This window comes from Sturnus vulgaris, chromosome 7, assembly GCF_052056855.1.
Source record: "Sturnus vulgaris isolate bStuVul1 chromosome 7, bStuVul1.hap1, whole genome shotgun sequence".
NCBI lineage: Eukaryota > Metazoa > Chordata > Aves > Passeriformes > Sturnidae > Sturnus > Sturnus vulgaris.
In genome coordinates, this window is record NC_142249.1 from 24574158 (window position 1) to 24592007 (window position 17850).

A 17850-nucleotide genomic window follows, 5' to 3' on the forward strand; every position below is an offset into this window, starting at 1 on the left:
AGGCTGAGAGATCTAAAATGGTACTAGATACCCAGTCACAGATCCCTACCTGTATTTAAAATGTCCATATTTTGCAGCTAGACACATATCAGCGGAACTTGTTTTCTTTTAGGGTGTTTAAAAATCTAATACAGCCTAATAAAAAGTGGATTATACATCTGAGGTAGATAAATAAACCATTTCAGACTAGATGGTCTTCAGACAACTCAGAACTGTTGTAAGATTAGAGCTGACAAAATGAGAACATAACAAAAAATAACAATCTGAACCTGCTAGCTAGAAACAATAACCAGAGCAAGTCTTTATTGCCTATACACCTTCCAAGAAATCTCTTGCAAATCAGAATGGAGAACAAAGGAATTTCAGCAAAATCTTCAGCACCAATTCAACTGTAACAGTAAAGGAAGTATAAGATCACTCCCCACTCCCCAACTTTGACCTGCAAAACTCCCCACAGTTTCTTAGCTGTTTTAGGTTTTGGTTCATAAGTCTCAATTTTGTTGACTTCATTAATTAGAGGCAGCCATCCTAACTTCACTGCATGCAACATCTACAACTTGTCCTGTTTTCAGAGAACAGACCTTGGATCTGACAACAGCAACTTCAGGAAATCTCAGACAACTAGCAGTGTTCTTTGTTATGGAACAAATGGAACAGTTATTACTATCCTTAACAGCACCAGAAAGACTGTCTGTATCATCCCTCTTTCTTTGGACTATGAGAAAGGGAATATTAGTTAGCAAATTAAAAACCTGTCACTTTATATGTCAAGTTGGGGAATATTTTTCCTCTCCTTTTTAGATTAGCAATAAAACAAATATAATGGTTGCTCAACAACTAGTCAGGTCAAAGGTTATGTTCTAAAACCACTTTCATCCTGACTGTAATTTTCTCTTAACTGCAAAACAAGAAACTTATTACCTATTATTTGTTCAATTCAAATTAACCTCAGTCTAGTCCTTCCAATCCTTACAATATCCACCTCTTACCCCTGATTCTTCAGGTTGCTTCTTCTCTTTACTCTGTCATGCATGCTCTGCTCCCCAGTCCAGCTTCAAAAAAGAGCCTCAGACAGTATTTTTGCACTTAAACAGAGCAGCTCCCATGGCCATTCATCCCTCAGCAGTTGCCATTTTTCAGTAGGCTGTTTTCAAGACTAGGAGACACTTACTATTGAAAATTTTATACAATTCAAAAGGCACTGGTTTGGATCTCTTATTTTTTCGGCATTTACATATTGCAAGCTACACCTATTTATACAAGATAAGGATATGATCTATAAAAGATGCAACTGCAGCTTCTTCCTAATTAGTCAATACACCATTTCCCCTTCCTAGAAGGGAAAAATGCCTTTCTGGCTCACTTAAGATAGCCTGAGAATGAGATGTGCTCAATATGAATATTTATAATACTTAAAAAACTTCAAGCAAGTATGACAAATAAGTTGCAAAATGTGCTTGTTTAAACAATATGTCTCACTGAATATCAGAGCACATATTTGGTAGTATGAGTAGGAAGGTTTTCCCCTAGCACAGAGGACACTGAGTGTGCTGTGCACTGATCACATAACAGAGAGAGAGGAAGATGACAGTATGAAATGGAAGATAGCATCGCTTGGTTTGCTTTTAAAGTAAGGTATATGTGTAGGTATTCTTTACGTTGCATTTACAAGGCTGAAGTATATTAATAGCAGACTGCTATGCATGTTTAGGTTTTCTCCAAATACACCATTTTCCTGTGAATTATGGGCATTCACAGAATCCTTCTGTTTGTCTAAAAACTTCTAAGGGAAGAGAAATTTATGCCATCATAAAGTGATGTCTTCTCTGCTGTCTCATACCTACAATACCTGTATCTCTGGCATTATATTCACCATATTCCTTCTCGTGCCAACCTTCTTACCAACTAAATCAAAGTCTCAGTGGAGAAAAGACTGGAAACAAAATAATTAATAGTGATGGAAAATGGACTTGTCAGTTAAGTTCTATTCTCAGTATCATGAAACCCTTTCACAGCACAGCTGTCATGGCAAGACAAGATTTTTTTCTTCATTTATTTATGAGATCTGCCATCCTGAATTACGACCATTAAGTTATGCAGCCCATCTCTGACAGTCACGAACATCAGTAGGCATCCACATATATTCTCTAAGGTTACAAGTCTGCATAATTTAGTTGTTTAAGTTCAGGAGGAAAATAGAAAAGCCTATTAAAGCACCTAAACAATGCATTCAGCAGCACAATAATTTCACAGAGAGAGAAAAAAAGATAAATCTGAGAATAGGAACTGATGTTACACTGAAGAAATCTCAAAGGTTCCTTTAGATAGCTCATCGGGAGGAAAATGGTATTTTGTCAAGGAGAAAGTCTAGAAAAGAGATTTATAATCATATTGTAGCTTTGTTAACCTGGAAGGTTGGGTTTTGTTAGCTGTGTGGTGCAGTATGCAGTCCATGCATTTGCAGCAGCACTATGGTGTGTAACTGCCATACACAGAAATTCCTGTGCAGAAAAGCAGTGCAGCTCTGGTGGATATTGAGAATTCATCTGAAAGCTTTCACTGTGAAATATTTCTAGGATGTCACTTCACCCTGCTTCCAAAGTTAAGAGTGCATACATTTGAGGGGAAGAGGTTCAGAATAATGCTGGTACAGAAATAATTACTGCAATACACTACAGTGCTGTATGGTCAGCTGGAGTTTCAATTGTTCAGGTGCAATGCATCAATACACATAAAGGTACTGTAACAAAACTACCCACAGATGTTATGTAAGCCTTCCTAGATTTTGAAGGCATTGTGTAGACCAGTTCTCAAATACAAACTGAATGCTATGGAGATATGTTTAACAAGGATATCTGTTTCCAAAGTGGAAGAGATGAGCAGTAGGTAAGAATAAAACAAGGTGGGCATTCTCTGGGTTCAAATGAAGGAGAAAGAGACAAACGTGTCAGTTGGGTTGGGCAGGCACAGAGAAATCCTGGAAAAAAAGAATAAAGAAAAAAAAAAAGCCTAGATTCCTAGGTTTGTCAAGAAGCAAAAGGGAACCAGCAGCTAAACTCAGTGATGGCACTTGTGTGGCTCTGGGAAGAAGAGGGATATTCTTAGGGAAGGACACACAGGATATGGCACAGTTACTTAATTGTAGGAAAAAAACTATAAGGAAGGGGAACAGAAAATATATATTCATCTCTAACTTCAAAGAACTAACTACAGGAATTGGAATTCAATTGCATGCCTGGGACAATAATAAGAAATACTGTGCTCATCATCACTGACTCTTCTTATTCCACCTGCAGCTTAAGGGATACAGGGTCTGAACCAACCTAATTTGCATGCAATAATGATGTATTTAGATTAATTTATATAGATAATGGAAGATTTAAAACTTGCTTGTGTGAAGAGTGGTATGCACAAAAGTAATCTTCACAATGCCTTCTAGAAGCAATGGTTTCTATAGCCTGAAATGATACTGAGATTGACATGATCTTGGCTCCCTAATTACATCAGAGTGGGATTTTCTACTCCTAATGCTTAAGTGCATGTCAATACCAAGACAGATTGCAATATGCATATTACTATGCCAAGAAATCACTTTAAAATTATTCAATGTAATCTGTTAATAATTGAGTAACTTCTGGTAAAGAATTATTAAAACAACATGAATTCGTCACTTTGAAAAAATAATTAATAAAAACCAAAAAGGTATATAAAATTCCTTTATATACCAAAAAGGTATGTAAAGATCTAAGCAACTTCACCCTGAGAAATAACTGAACTTATTCTAAGATAACTATCATATAATGCTTGTATTCTGAAGAATACTGGATTGCTTTCTAAATCACATTCCTTTCATCCACAATGCTTATTCTGTTTTCCTTTTAAAAACAGTGGGTTTTATCTGATCAAATTTAGGGTTCTCTTTTCCTAGCAAAAATAACATTCTAATATTTAATGTACACATTAAAACTGATGGGCATCAGTCTTCCAGACAGGTTTCACTAGCTGGAGATATATTTGCTACCCAGGGTAGGGAAAAAACAGGAGGAGGAGAGTGCAGAAATAAGAGTTGCTATGCCAACCTACAAATGCTAATGGCATAACAAATACAAAAAGGTCACATTAAAAAAAATCTGATCAAGAAGTATTTGTATTTAATTTAATAAACAATGTAGCTACTCTATTCAAATTCCTTCAAAACAATGCAGTTTAAAAATAAAAAAATACAGCACAGTACCAAACTGAAAATCAGGTTGTCTTTGTCCTTCCTTTGATTCATCATTTTAACGCCTTATTCTTCATCATCCATATCAAAAATATGGTGTTTTAGGGAAAAGTTACATATAAATGCTGAATGAATTTACATGCAAGTAGATGATGTAAAGATCAGGGGTAATATTTAAATACAGAGTAAAAACTAAAATTTAAAAATTAGTAAAAAGTGCATCATGTCTAGTTTTACATTAATTAGATCATGCAACAAGATTTTTTTTGGCTTTTTGAGGTACAATTCGGTAACAGACTCAAAACCCATATTCTACTTAAAATGGTAAAATTCTAAATGGAATTTTTAAAGAAATCTTTTAGGAGGATTTTCAGACAATTTTCAAATTAAAAACTAAAAAGAAAAATCCCAACTGGTCTGAATATTCTTCCTCCAGTCTTCTAAGGTGTATTAGGGTAGGTATCAGTAATGACTCCAGTACTCTCAAATATAAGGAGATGCATGCAGTGCAGTCTTTTACATCAAATTCCTGCAACTGAGACTCTCAGCTCACCAAAAACACAGAATGGGTTTTCTTTCTTACTTGAATTATGGTTTCAATCTGGTTGAAGTACCAACCATCTAAAATTACTATTTTCTTTGTCTCTCTAGTACTCCAAAGAGAGCACTAACAGAATGCCAATGACTTTTCCTGGGTCAAACTCATGTCTTCACCAGGGCAAAGGTGCAGTATTGGCACGCAGACAGACTACCTGTGGACATCAGAGCATCCTCAAAAAGCTCATGGGAGAAAAGGGAACGGGTGGGCCACAGCAAACAATGAAAATTTCAAACATATTCAGTGCTCTGAACAATTTATCATCAACTTTTTGAGTGGGCAACAGAAAACACAGAAATTTTACAGTATAACTTGAGATTTCTAGCATAGAATTGCAGATCCAAGATGAAGTTTTACATAAGCTTTGGTTGAGCATTTCAAAGAGAAATGAGTTGCTCAACCTTTTGAAGATCACCCATGGCTAATTAAAGACCTGCCAAGGCTTTACTAACAATTAAAAACTTGTCTTTAAAATCCCCAAAGAGGAAAATGCAAACAGCTGTTTTAATTAGCAAAACAGCAGATACTAATTAGCTTCTGTAACAGAGTATGCTGATCCTTTAAGGACAGGACCAGTTTCAGCCCAAGTCTGTTACCCATATAAACTACAAGTAGAAGGTCTGGAATCAGATGCTGCAGGAAAAGCTTCTAATTCCTTGTGAAATTAATATTTCCCAACTTCAAGTAAATAAAAGAGAGATTTTTGAGTAAACTTTTATGCTTATCCATCTTTTAGTTTCTTATCTTTCCAGAACTGAGTCGTGTACAGACATTTGAGCGGGGAGTGAGAGTACTTGAAATATCTTGTGATGATCCCATGGGGATAATTGTGACATCTCATCTTCTGGACAAAAAGCCACTGTATCTGGACAGAGTAAGGCTAATATGTACACATTTGCACAGCTAGCCACGGAGTTCAAGTTACATCAAGTCTGCTGTGAAAGCACTGGGCAGCTGATTTGGGCAGCTGATGTAGAGCTGTTGCAACTGAGCACATCTTTCAGTTCTCCCAACATTCGAGACTGGTTCTGAATAACTAAGAAATCTCAGATGAAAGAGAAAGGAATGGAGAGAACAGGAGAGGGTGGAATTACCCTTTTGCTGTGTTCAGAGCACAGACCCTTGGATAGCAGCAGATATGCTCTTACAGGATCATGCACTGCTTGTCAGTACACTGCCATTTCTAAAAATCAGTTTCAAAGTTAAAAAATGTAAGTCCCATCCCATAAGAGCTATATGTCTACAGCTAGGCATTTTGCTGTTAGTGGAGTCAGTTACTATGGACATGATTGACAATAAACAGGAAAAAGCTACAAGTAAAAGATACAGTATAAGTGCCACATGTGAGATGCAATACAGTTCAAAAGGCAATCTATTTGTACTATCTACACAGAGTGAAAGAATCACTGAAAATATAGGTATGAAATAATGAACTCAAATAACTACAAAATACTGTATCAAGTAAGTTTGATATCAGCAATACCAAATAATTTTGATATATGTGTTTGAGAACACCGGGCAGTGGTGAAATCTTCCTTCCAAACATGTGGAAGACACTTCTCTTTCAGGAGCTGTGTTTTGAAAAATCTAAAACTGTTGTGCTGGTATTCCAATGCTGTAGGCCAGGACAGGTCAATAGGTGTAACTGGAGGATGAGAAATGCTGTTCTTTTACCATTCTGTGTGCTCTGCACATTTTATATCCATGCCTCAGTTACCAAGAGCAGGCAGTAATAAAACACCACCCTTCAAAACCAGTCTGGGATTCTGATTATTGAATGACATTCTAACTAAAACCAACTGCATTCATTTGTTGACACAAGGATTATAATGAGAAAACATTTTCACAAAATACACACATTACTATGACTGTACCCCTACAAGCAGGACTGTTAAACTAATTTCTCTGAAATCTCTAGCAATATTATGGGATTCAGCTAACCATGAATACAGCTACCCAGGAACCCATGTTTCTACTTGTGTTTATGCTTTCCATGACATATTAATATCTCAGCTCCACCTGATAAATTTTTTCTAAATATTTTTTTTCTTTGTATAGCATTTCAACATCTGATTTTCAAAATGATAGGAAGACATGTTCTCTTTTCCTTTGAGACAACTACTTTGAAGTGGTAAAGGAAAAGAAAAAAATCCACACACTGTGCTATATGAAGGTCATCAGAGTAAAATACCTACTTCATAGAAGGTCAGTAAAATTAAATAAGAGGATATAACCTCAACTGCATGCATGGTCTATTCTTGATGTCTGTTGCTTTCTCTTCAAATTAATATTCCTTTGTCTACTGATTAAACTATTAGAGAGGAATAATATTTTCAAATATTACAATGAGAGTACATCATGGCAGAACTATAGTTTCTCTAATTGTTCTGTGTACTAAGGTATATAATGTACATTCAAATTCAGGATTTGCTAACTATTTTTCTAGTGATAATATACACAAAGCTCAAATGTTTTCTCTGTTGCTGTGTTCTGTTTTTCCCAGCTTAAAATGCAAATGAGACATTTGGTTGAGACACTCCTGTTTTTCCAGTGAACAGAAGATGTGGCACTGTTCAAGCACTGTTGCTTTAGGGCCCCACCCAGCTCATGCAGAGGGTTCAACTGGGTTCAGTGAAATAATGAAGACATTCCTGGAGAGGGATTTTCATTGAAAATGCTTTTTAATGACATTTTATTTACTGATGTGACCAAGCTTAACTGGCCTCATATCAGACTAGGATCTTGTCCTTTACTAGAACAACACTTTTGTTCTCATATACAGAAACAGGTCTATGAGGGTTTACTTCTCAATGAAACAATACTGATAAAAGCAATTCACTTTTTTATTCCCCAAGTAGATTAGTACCTGTCTAGACTTCACAAAGTAAAGCTGTTTAAATGGAGTTAGATTAAAAATCTTTGCATTAAGAACAAATTGATTATGAGCTACTGAGATGTATCAAATCCATTTCAGCTCTTGTGGATTAAGGTCAGACCTTAAATGGCAGAGAGTTAAAATAAAGAAGGTACATCAACTTTAACCTTTTAAAAAGGTGAATATTTCAATTTGGAAAAAAAAACAAAAAAAACCCAAACAAACCCAAAACAAGACAAGTATGATATACAAACATTACCTGAACATCCTGTTACCATTGAAAGATTATAAATCATAACTACAAATTTATAGGAAGATACCATGAGTTAAGTCTCATTAAATAAAAATGAATAGAGATCTAAAACCGAGTCCTATTTTTAAGTCCTATTTTAAATTCTAGGATTTTCAAGTTAATTATGCTGAAGCTTTTCCAAAGCTCAAGTCTGGAAATATATTTTTTACTTATCTTAAGTAAATGTGTCCTGCTTGTACACATCCCCCCAGTTCCATAAGACAGCATAATGACTGAATAGCTTCCACATGCTGCAACTACTGCAAATTTTTCCTGCTGTGCTCCTTGCAGAGAAAAAACCTATGGAAAAAAAACCCCTAACAGTTTAACAGAAGAAATCTTACTTACGAGTACTTTGTCAGCAGCTCCAAATTATTATGCATGTTGATTGGATATGTCTCACTGAGATGAAACAGCTTCTCTAAGGCCTCATAAATGAAAATGATGCAGATAAGAGAAGCAAAGGCTTCTTCAGTAAACCGGGTAATGTAGCAGACTAGGGAGCTTGCATCAGTTGCAACAAGGATGATGCACAGGATTGCAGTCCACAGCCCAATGCTGGCTCTCAGAGAAAGGTATGACAACCCATACTCTCTAAAAGGAAGAAAAAAATAAAAAAACTCCTAACCTTTTGTCCAGCCACAGTAAAGGGAGGCAAGACAGCTCCAAAATTTCCTTTTTGGGGACAGTCTGAATCAGAAATTATATACTTACTGTGAACAGAAGATCCTATCAAGTCACCTCCTGACCAGAGCTCTTCCCCCAATTAACAGGACACAAAGAGCTCTATCTCTATTAAACTGATCACATGAACAGCTTTGAGAGTAGTCACACACGTGAAGTGTATAAGGTCCACTCACTCTTTATCCCATACCCTGCTTTGTGAACAACCAACACCTGTCAATTTCTTTTTAAGCTGTGAAAGAGTAGCTATAACAACTTTCATCAAAATTCTGTAAGCTTATTGCATATGATAATAGAGCTCCAAACACACCGTGTGACATTATCACAGCAAACTGAAAGGTCTGTCTGAAGGTGTGAGAAAATTTGAGTGCTAAGCAGGGTTTCCTACTCTGTGTTGTGCAGAAGATGCTGGTACAGAAGTCCCTGTCACAGCAATGAGGCAGAAAAGCAGACTGGATAGCAGAGAAGCACGATGGGTTCCAAAAGGAGACAATTTTAACCCACACTGTGGCAGAGATATGTCAAGTACAGCACATTAGCCTAAACGTGGCTCTTCTGGCATGACACTTCACCCTCTCTCTGTCCAGATGAGGGAATGGCATGGTCTGTATCAGTGACTATTGAAAGAGGGCACCACTTCTACTGCACTTACTTGCTTGGTGAGAGGCAACAACTTTCGAGTTAGAGATGAGATAAATCACTGATTGAAACATATTGTCACAGAGTAGAGAATGAGAACATTTAAAAAACAAACAAACAAAAACCCCACAAACATCCTGAAGCTGTCATTCCCTTCAAAACGATTGAAGGAAGGGGGAAGGGAGGAAAGAAAGTTTAAAAGCAACAAAATCCCAAAATTTAAGAAAATTCACCTTTCTGAAATACCAATTCACTGCACAATTTCTGGACTCTGCAACATGATAAAGGCAACAATTTATCTTGCAGTGCACTGCTTAGGATTTCAACTTTGGGACAGGTGGCTCTACTTTCACCTAACAACAAATGAAGGATGATGTATATAATCATCTTCACTTACTTGCAAAATTTGAATAGGATCTTCTCAAACACTAAAACTGGTCCTGTGCTGCCAAGTATAGTGAGAGGCTGTCCACCAAAAAGAGAGTAGGCAATTCCAGTCATGGATGCTCCAAACAGCGATTCTATTGCACTCTGAATACGATACAGAGAGAAGTGTCCATAAATTTTCAAACAGGTTCTTTTTGCCATGTCTTAGTCTGTAGCCTTCTAAACATTGAAACACCAATATACAAAGGTGATTCATGCAACAGGAAGGAAATACTAACCACAAAACTAGGAATGTAAGTTTGTTTTAAAAGTTCAGATTTAACACATACTATACGACCTTCAGTTGCTTCTCCCAGCAGACCACCAAACGTGATGACAGGAGACATGCAAGCACAGTAGAGAAACAAAAATGATGCCAGACACTGCAGACTGAGAGCATCCCTGAAGTCACTCCAGAAGAAGGGAGCTTTTCTTTTGATATCTAAAATTAATCCTCCAAAAAATCTAAAGAAAACAGAAGATCTCAAATTAATTAAGGTGGCACACAAAACTTTCTTCTACAATATTGCTTCAACCACACTACAGAGAAGCAACTGTTCCTTGATCAAATGATCCATATGACTATGTTTCACCCTTCATAAAAAAATAAGTTTATAGGAAGCCTGTCTTTGTAACTCCAACCAGGAAATTATTGCGGTTTTAAAACAAACTGATTTCCATGTCTCTTTATAAAGTCTTCAACTAATCATCTCCAAACCCCAAAGTTCCAAATAGTTGCTTGTTCCCATGCACTAAATCAAACTGTTTATTACATGAAATAATTCTTTACATTTGTTTAATTAGGGAGGTATCACAGTGCCTATTTGCCCATACATTTATACATAGAGCTTAGCATTCTTTATTTGAGAACTTGTTCCTAAAGACAGAAATGAATATACGTTACCATTTTTCAAGGACAAGAACTGTCATCTTTTGTCATTTACACTGTGTCAAGTATAATCAAATATTTAGGAACAGAGGTTCCCTTGCAAAATACCATACAGTTAAAGTAAATAACCCCACAATGCTCTTTTCCTCACAGGCACACAATGTATCAGATGCTGCTGAGGTAAAGAAGGTGTAGTGCTACAACTTCCTAAATATTAAAACAATCCTTCAAGCTGTCAATTAGCAGGTTCTCTGGTGAGAGAACAACTTCCAGCCAGACAGGCCATCATCTCCCCTGCCCCAGTGTACATCAGCACTGCAGCTCAATCTTTAGCTTCATGCTAAAGGTAGGAACAGTATTTAAATATCAGGAGGCAGCAAAGAAACATCTATTGCTCAACTACACTGCACTAAGGCAGCCACTGATAACTGATGCACTTACACCATATTAGATGAGAGAAAATAAGTATTCCTTGGGGCAAATTCTTCATTCTGATTTATATTGCAGCCACCAGGGTAACCACAGCCTCATGTACCAAGACATATCATGGCTTACTGAAGTAAAAAAGAAATGCTAGAGCTGCACAACCCAGAAACTTCAACTACAAAACAGCAGTAAGCATTCATAATATATGGTCCAATACTATAGCAAGTTTTCCTTCATCCTGTACAAAACCAAGAAACATTAATCCAGTTAAAGAGAGGTCTGGCCTTGGTAAATATTAGAGAAAGGAGATGCAATAAATACAATGAGAAAATTCAGACCCTCTTTCCCTCTCCTGCTCTCTGCAAACAAGCATGTATTTTCCTCTTCAGCTACATGGCACATGCAAATCAGGACAAATGCCTGAAAGAAATCATGAGCCAAGACACTTCTGAGAGAGAACCAGACCCTTGTGATTCCTTCTGAACATCACTTTGAACACTTATGATTTTGAATATGTTTTCACTAACTTTCCAGTGCGTTGAAGTTCTGGTCCAGAGTGTCCCCCAGGATGTTCTGCTTCCCCATGGGCTGCAGTTCCATTTGGCACTCCTGGGATCTTACGCTTCTCCTACCAGAAGGAAAAGATATTTCTCATGGGGTTTAGCACTGAAACAGGCTCCAAAAGTTAAAAACTTAAACATAAAAATTTTATTTTAAGATTCATCAATGTAACTTCTTCATAAGCCATAGAGGAGTTCTATCACCAGACAGTTAATAGTAAAAGGAATTGTGATTCTGTGAAATTTAAAGAATTGGTCACAAAAAATTCTTGTCTCAGAAGACATTTTAAAGAGTAACAAGCTTTGATCAATTCTTGCAATAAGCTTAGAAAAAAAAACAAACCATGGCTATTTGGAATAATCAAGAATGATTTAAGACCACTTATCCCTGAATTTACTATCTTTAGATAAAACTGCCTGTATTTACTCAGGAGAGAACTAGTACTGGACTAAACCAAATATCATCACTATACTGTGTGCTTGCAAGTCAAGGGTTCTTCTAAAGACAATTAACCTAAAATAAAAAGAGCATACAAAACACAGTGTCTCTGCTAAATGCTAAATTAATGAGACTTAAACCTATATAATAAAAATCCATCACAACTTTAAAAAGTGTTTGAATTTTACACTGTACAAACCTGAGAGGGAACATTCTTAGGTGGTTCTATTCGAATTGTTGGGTCCCACTCTCCAGGAGGGAGAACAGTAACCTGATCAAGAAACTCATCAATTCCAGACACCAAATCATTGCGGTCTTTTGCTTTGTAAGCAACATCATGGAATACCTGTGAAAAATTGAGAAGTATGTGTTGGAGAAAAAAAGAGATGGAAAAAGGAATTCTCTCTAAAATAATGGCTCCTCTTCTCTGAAATAGAACACACTTTGTAAAGTTCCCACTGAACAAACAATCTCAGCTTCAACTGAAAATAGCTTCTGGTACATAGCTCTCATAGAAATTCCAACTGCTACAGAAAAACATCCTTATGGCTGCTAAATATTCTAGAGATTTTGCATCTTAAACAAAATTAAGTCCACTGAGAAGCAACTGTGTAAAACAGAACCTTATTGGTGAAGATATCTTTGCTTGTGAATATTGTTTCTCATTCTGTTATCCCCTTGCAGCAGCATAATCTGGGCTGTCACAGGATCATGAAAGGAACTAGAATGCTCGTTGTCATCACCAGAATGATTAGCCACATTTCATCTGAAGGATTGGAGATTCCCTATTACACCTCTTCAGTTAGTACAAAACTGAACCATGAATAAAAATACCTCATCTGTCATTAGTGTTGCAATTGATCTTCCAATCTCATGGTATTGTTGGCCTTTACCCAATGGTCCGAGAAGAATAAACAAAAATCTGTAAATTAAAGGTAAATTTGAGAAATTGTAAAGGATGGATGGTTGAAATTAATATAAATATTACAGAAATATTTATCTAAAATGTGGACTAGAAGAATCTCTCAGATAAACACTATATATAACCTCCTTCAAGATCCTCACACATGCATTTAAACATGAAGCTCTGCTTAGAAAAAAAATGTGCAAATAACTTCCAAAAATATATAAGCTTAACAGCCAGTCTTGATTGAGACTACCAAAACCTCCTTACATAACAAACCTTAACTTACATAATAAATGTATGGAATTGGAATCTATGTACAGAACATATTATTTCTGTTAATTCAACAGAATTGTCATGCTTACAGAAATTACTGCAATATTGGTGAAGTTAAATTAACCCAAATAAAAATAATTTTAAAATAATTTTTACTTCCATTAAGTATCTGGACAGTCTCTACTTGAGGCTGTAGGCAAGTAAAGTTCTTTAAAAGGCAGAGGATTTGTTCCTGAAATAACTAATGAAAATAACTAAAATTCTCAGTTTTGCTAAAATGTAAAAGACAATATTTTGATGTGTACTACTGATTTTCTTTTACATACACACTTTTGCACAATACTTAATTGTCCTAATTTGTAGCTCTTTTTATTTTGACCAAAAATCCAGAAATCTGTTCTTTTCCTTTTGGTGTTTTTTTTTCCTTGTGGGAATCTGGGGGAGATTACAAGAGAAAGCTTTTTCCTAAGCCAGTTCAGTCCCTCAATGTTTCTTATGCACACACAAAAACTAGTAAACATTAAAAAAAAGTAATATCCAAAGTAACTACAAAGTACAGTTCAAATAAAATGTTACTGTTTATCTGGCTAGAAGCAAGGATCTGAGTCTCAGCGATGTATTTCATAACATGAGTGTCATGTGTGAGTGTCCTGAATGTCACAAACAACTGGAATACATTACTGCCTACTGGTGGAATTCTACTTTTATAGAAAGTAAAAGAGGGAAGGAAAAAGAGAGATAGAATATGTGTACAAACAAATGCACAATTGGTTTTTTTTACAGAGGGATACTGAAATAATATTTATGTCAGTGAACACAGATATGAGAGAATCACTTCGGAGTTTTGATCTGAATTAACCCTAGCAGGACATAATGTAATCACAGATCTATCCCAATGCTTCTATTTGAATACAAGGTCGTTTTTACACTTCCCCTTTTTAATTCCTCATAATTTGTTTTCAGAATCTAAGTACTCCATCAGAAAAAGTTTCAACTTGGGAAAAATTAATTTAATAAAAATTTATGGTTAAAAGTCACACTCCCTACCATGCAAAGCAAATTTTTGAAGAAGTACAAATTTTTGAAGGACATATTTACAACATTTTCTCCATCTATTCACTCACTATCCCTAGTCAATCAAATTAGTTTGCTTTTTGCCTTTCCTCAATTCCTTCTTAAATTTTTTTGCCCTGTACATAAGTATGCAATATCACACAAGCAGCTTCAGTTCCAGATGAAATATTCTACGAAGCTGAATATTTCACCTTAGATTTCATCTGGAGAAATACCAGTTTGTATAGTATAAACTGTGTGTTATAGCCTACATTTCTACATCTGTGAATCTCACAAACCAGCATGTGTCTGAATATACCCACACATCATTCACAGGATGTGCAGAAGGCTGAGAGATGTCTTTGTTAAAGAGCAAACCAAATTCCTCACTCAGTAAATGGCAAAGCTGAGGGTCACATCACCCTGGCTCCACAAGGTACTCAGGAAAACACAAAACAAAATCAGGCCAGCTGTACCTGGTTGGAATTGGAACTTCAGCCAGTCCTGTGAGCAGCACTGCAGGAGACAACCTAACAAAAGCCACAACAGCACGGTCCAGGAACTCGAGTTCGCCAACTAAGATATTTGATGCTTCAGCTCCAGGTGGTATCTTTTTCATGAAGTGCAGGTCAACCTGGGAAAAATATATTAAATTACAACCTAAAAGTTACTCACTGGAATGCAATTCTACTGTTCTTGTCTGTTGAATATGTTTTTAAACAGAAATGTTTCTCTAAACCAAACTAGACATTAATTTGACTGATCTTTCAAGAAGCAAAGCACTGCAGAATAAATTTACCAAAAAAGTATCAAATTCAAAAATATTCTTATAGGAATATAGGATTAATTTCCTACTAATGCTTTTTATCTATACTCATAACAACATGAATACTTGATAACAATCATAACAGTAGAAGAAATTAAGACACTTTATTTTTCCATAATTAACAATTCTGGAAATCATTAATTCGGAGCTCATAGTTGTTGTGTTATTATCTCACTGAGAAGAACACTAGATTCCACTACATACAATTTTCCTTTTTCTACTCTGAGATGCACTTTTGTTTTCAGACTTAACAGAAGACAGTTGCCCTTCTGCTGAAAGTAACAGAAAATAAGCTATCATAAGCATTGAGTGTCTCAAGAGCTAACTGAGAGAATAAAGCAGAAGAAAACTTTGGAATTTCAGGCAGCAATGTTGACTTTTGCAGGATGATAGAAAAACAGAGACACAGTTTCATCATGACAATGGTATAATAAGCTCAAGGTATTTGCATAGGAATGTGACTCTAGACTTTACTCTGTAACAAAGACTGACACGGAGTAATAAAGTATATAATGTATGTCTGATTTAATTATGCACCAGTATTGTCTACATTTCAAAATGCATGAATTTTGTCATTTGCTTTCCTTTTATTAATCTAAACACAACAACAGCAACCAAATCCAATATAAACTGTTAAAGTGGACCATTTTAATGTCTATCTTACAGCCATCTGTCAGTACTAGTTTGCATAGTTTTTGGTAATATTTAGAAAATTGTTTTCTTGCAAATGGCTCTGGCACTAAATCAGAATTCAGATATAACACAGTTGCCTGTGTAATGAAATCTTGGTTTGCTGAGATCACAAAGAGATATCTAATGCTTCCCTAAGCCATGAAAATGACTAAACACCTCAAAGTTAAACAAGAACAAGATCAACCTGGAAGGTTGGAGACCAAGTACTTTTTCAACGTAAATTGAAAAAGTGAGGTAAATTCTCTTCTCCACTGAAATAATGAAATAACTCTTCAGGATTAAATACGTAACTAAGGATCACTCTGCACCTAATTTTGGTGTCACAGGTTATTGTAATTGAGAGGAAGAAAGCAGCCTTTCAGGCATGTAGAAATCTGCATTCCATGCTGAGTTTACCTTGTGAATGGATGGATTTAGCATTTAAATGCATTTAACATGTAATAATTAATGTCATATATACAGTATGCTACAGTTGTCACATTGAGGTCCTCTAACATACAGATCACAAGATTCAAATTTAAAATAAACATTCGGTGTCCTGTCTACCAGAAAGTATTCCCAGATATTTCCTGTACTATTTATCAGCTTGAGATTCTAATACTAATATTGTTTGGGTAGTGAAGAGAGCCCCATTAAAAGGGAAATAGCTGGCAGAGGAGCAAACAGAGCAAGAACACCCAAACCCAAAGGTGTTGCTTTTACTGCATAATGAGTGGAGGCGGTCCTAGAGTGAATTTATGGCACTGGTAGAACCTACATATTTTGAATGCTTCATCTAACTTATCCATAGTACATCTCTTATCCCAGGTCTTTAGCTGGAGAGACCTGATGTGCATCTTAATCTGCACCTTAACCTGAGTCACATTTCTGACCTCACCCTAAATAGTCCCGGCAAGGTCCAGTTAAATATAAAATAAATAACTAATGCAGAGGCCATGGCCCTCCAGGGCAGCTCAAAGACTGAAGAGTGGTGGACATCTACCCTGAAACCAAACAAAAATGAAGACAAAATACCCAACATCCCTTCTTAGTAAAACATATTAATCAAATTTATTTATAAGCTGGGTCAACCACATCCAAAACAAGTCAGTTGCTTCACATGATATTTGAAAGACCAAACTGTGTCAGTGTGGGACAGAGTTTGTATCAGAAATAGTGTTTCCACACAGAGCACAGGAATGTTGCCCTGAGAAGGGATGTGGGTACAGTCTCTCTATACATTTTGCCTTTCAGGACAATTGATGTTCCTTTCAGTCTTTGGCATAAAAAGTAGAAATGAGCCAGATGAAGTTCTTAAACCATCACCTCCAATTCTGCTCAGACAGGGGGTAAAGTGGTGCTGTGACAGATCACCTCCACATCACCCTGAGAACACAAAGTCCTGGTGGTGGCAGCAGAGGAAGAGGAGTGACACATTTACAAACAGCACAAACCATCTCTCTCTCCATGCTACTGAAGTAACTCACTGCTCAAGACAGCTTTCAGTGCCTGCCTCACATTTTTCATACATAGATACCAATACAATCAACACAGTCTCAATGCTGTATCCAGATTAAGTCAGCTTTTTGAACCAACTCCAAATTTGGAATATTAGATGTAGCCCAAGGGAGACAGATTACCAAGGGGAGAAAATGTGAGGTAGTCAAAGGTGCTTTTTCTGTAGAAGATAAATGAAATTAATATCTGGAACAAAATTAGAGCAAGAAATCACAATACTCAAGGGAAAATTAGTGTACTGCTCTACTTTCCTCTCAATCTGTGCATATAATTCCAATTATAACCGTTGGGAGTTACTGCAATAGCACATTTCAAGGGGAAACTGCACTTATGCATCTTCAAAAGGATAAATGGATCTATTTAAAGTCAGTTGAAAAGAAAGGTATTAGATTACAATCCTTTACTGTTATTTCATTCCTCCTAACAAAAGTTGTTCCTTTCATATTCCTGACATCCTTATTGGTATCCATCACTGCTGAGGTTAGAAAAAGATGAAATGTTGATTTCTTCCAGCTAGTTTAAATCTGAAGAGCTCTTTTGATCAGCAAAGC

At 36.2% G+C, this 17850-nt stretch overlaps 1 protein-coding gene across 7 annotated transcripts in view; it reads right to left on the minus strand.

Moving 5' to 3' along the window:
• Window positions 1–17850, minus strand: part of SLC4A10 (solute carrier family 4 member 10) — a 145504-nt gene that overhangs the window by 23664 nt on the left and 103990 nt on the right. For all 7 annotated transcript variants that reach the window (XR_015804892.1, XM_088168140.1, XM_014880885.2 and 4 more), the window contains 7 exons: window positions 14760–14917; window positions 12885–12972; window positions 12250–12396; window positions 11579–11679; window positions 10027–10201; window positions 9708–9841; window positions 8336–8581 (listed from right to left, as the gene is read on the minus strand). Coding sequence is in view for 6 of the 7 variants with exons in the window: in XM_088168140.1 (XP_088024266.1) it covers window positions 8336–8581; window positions 9708–9841; window positions 10027–10201; window positions 11579–11679; window positions 12250–12396; window positions 12885–12972; window positions 14760–14917 (1049 nt within the window). In the remaining variant the exon portion in view is untranslated. The remainder of the gene's footprint in view (window positions 1–8335; window positions 8582–9707; window positions 9842–10026; window positions 10202–11578; window positions 11680–12249; window positions 12397–12884; window positions 12973–14759; window positions 14918–17850) is intronic.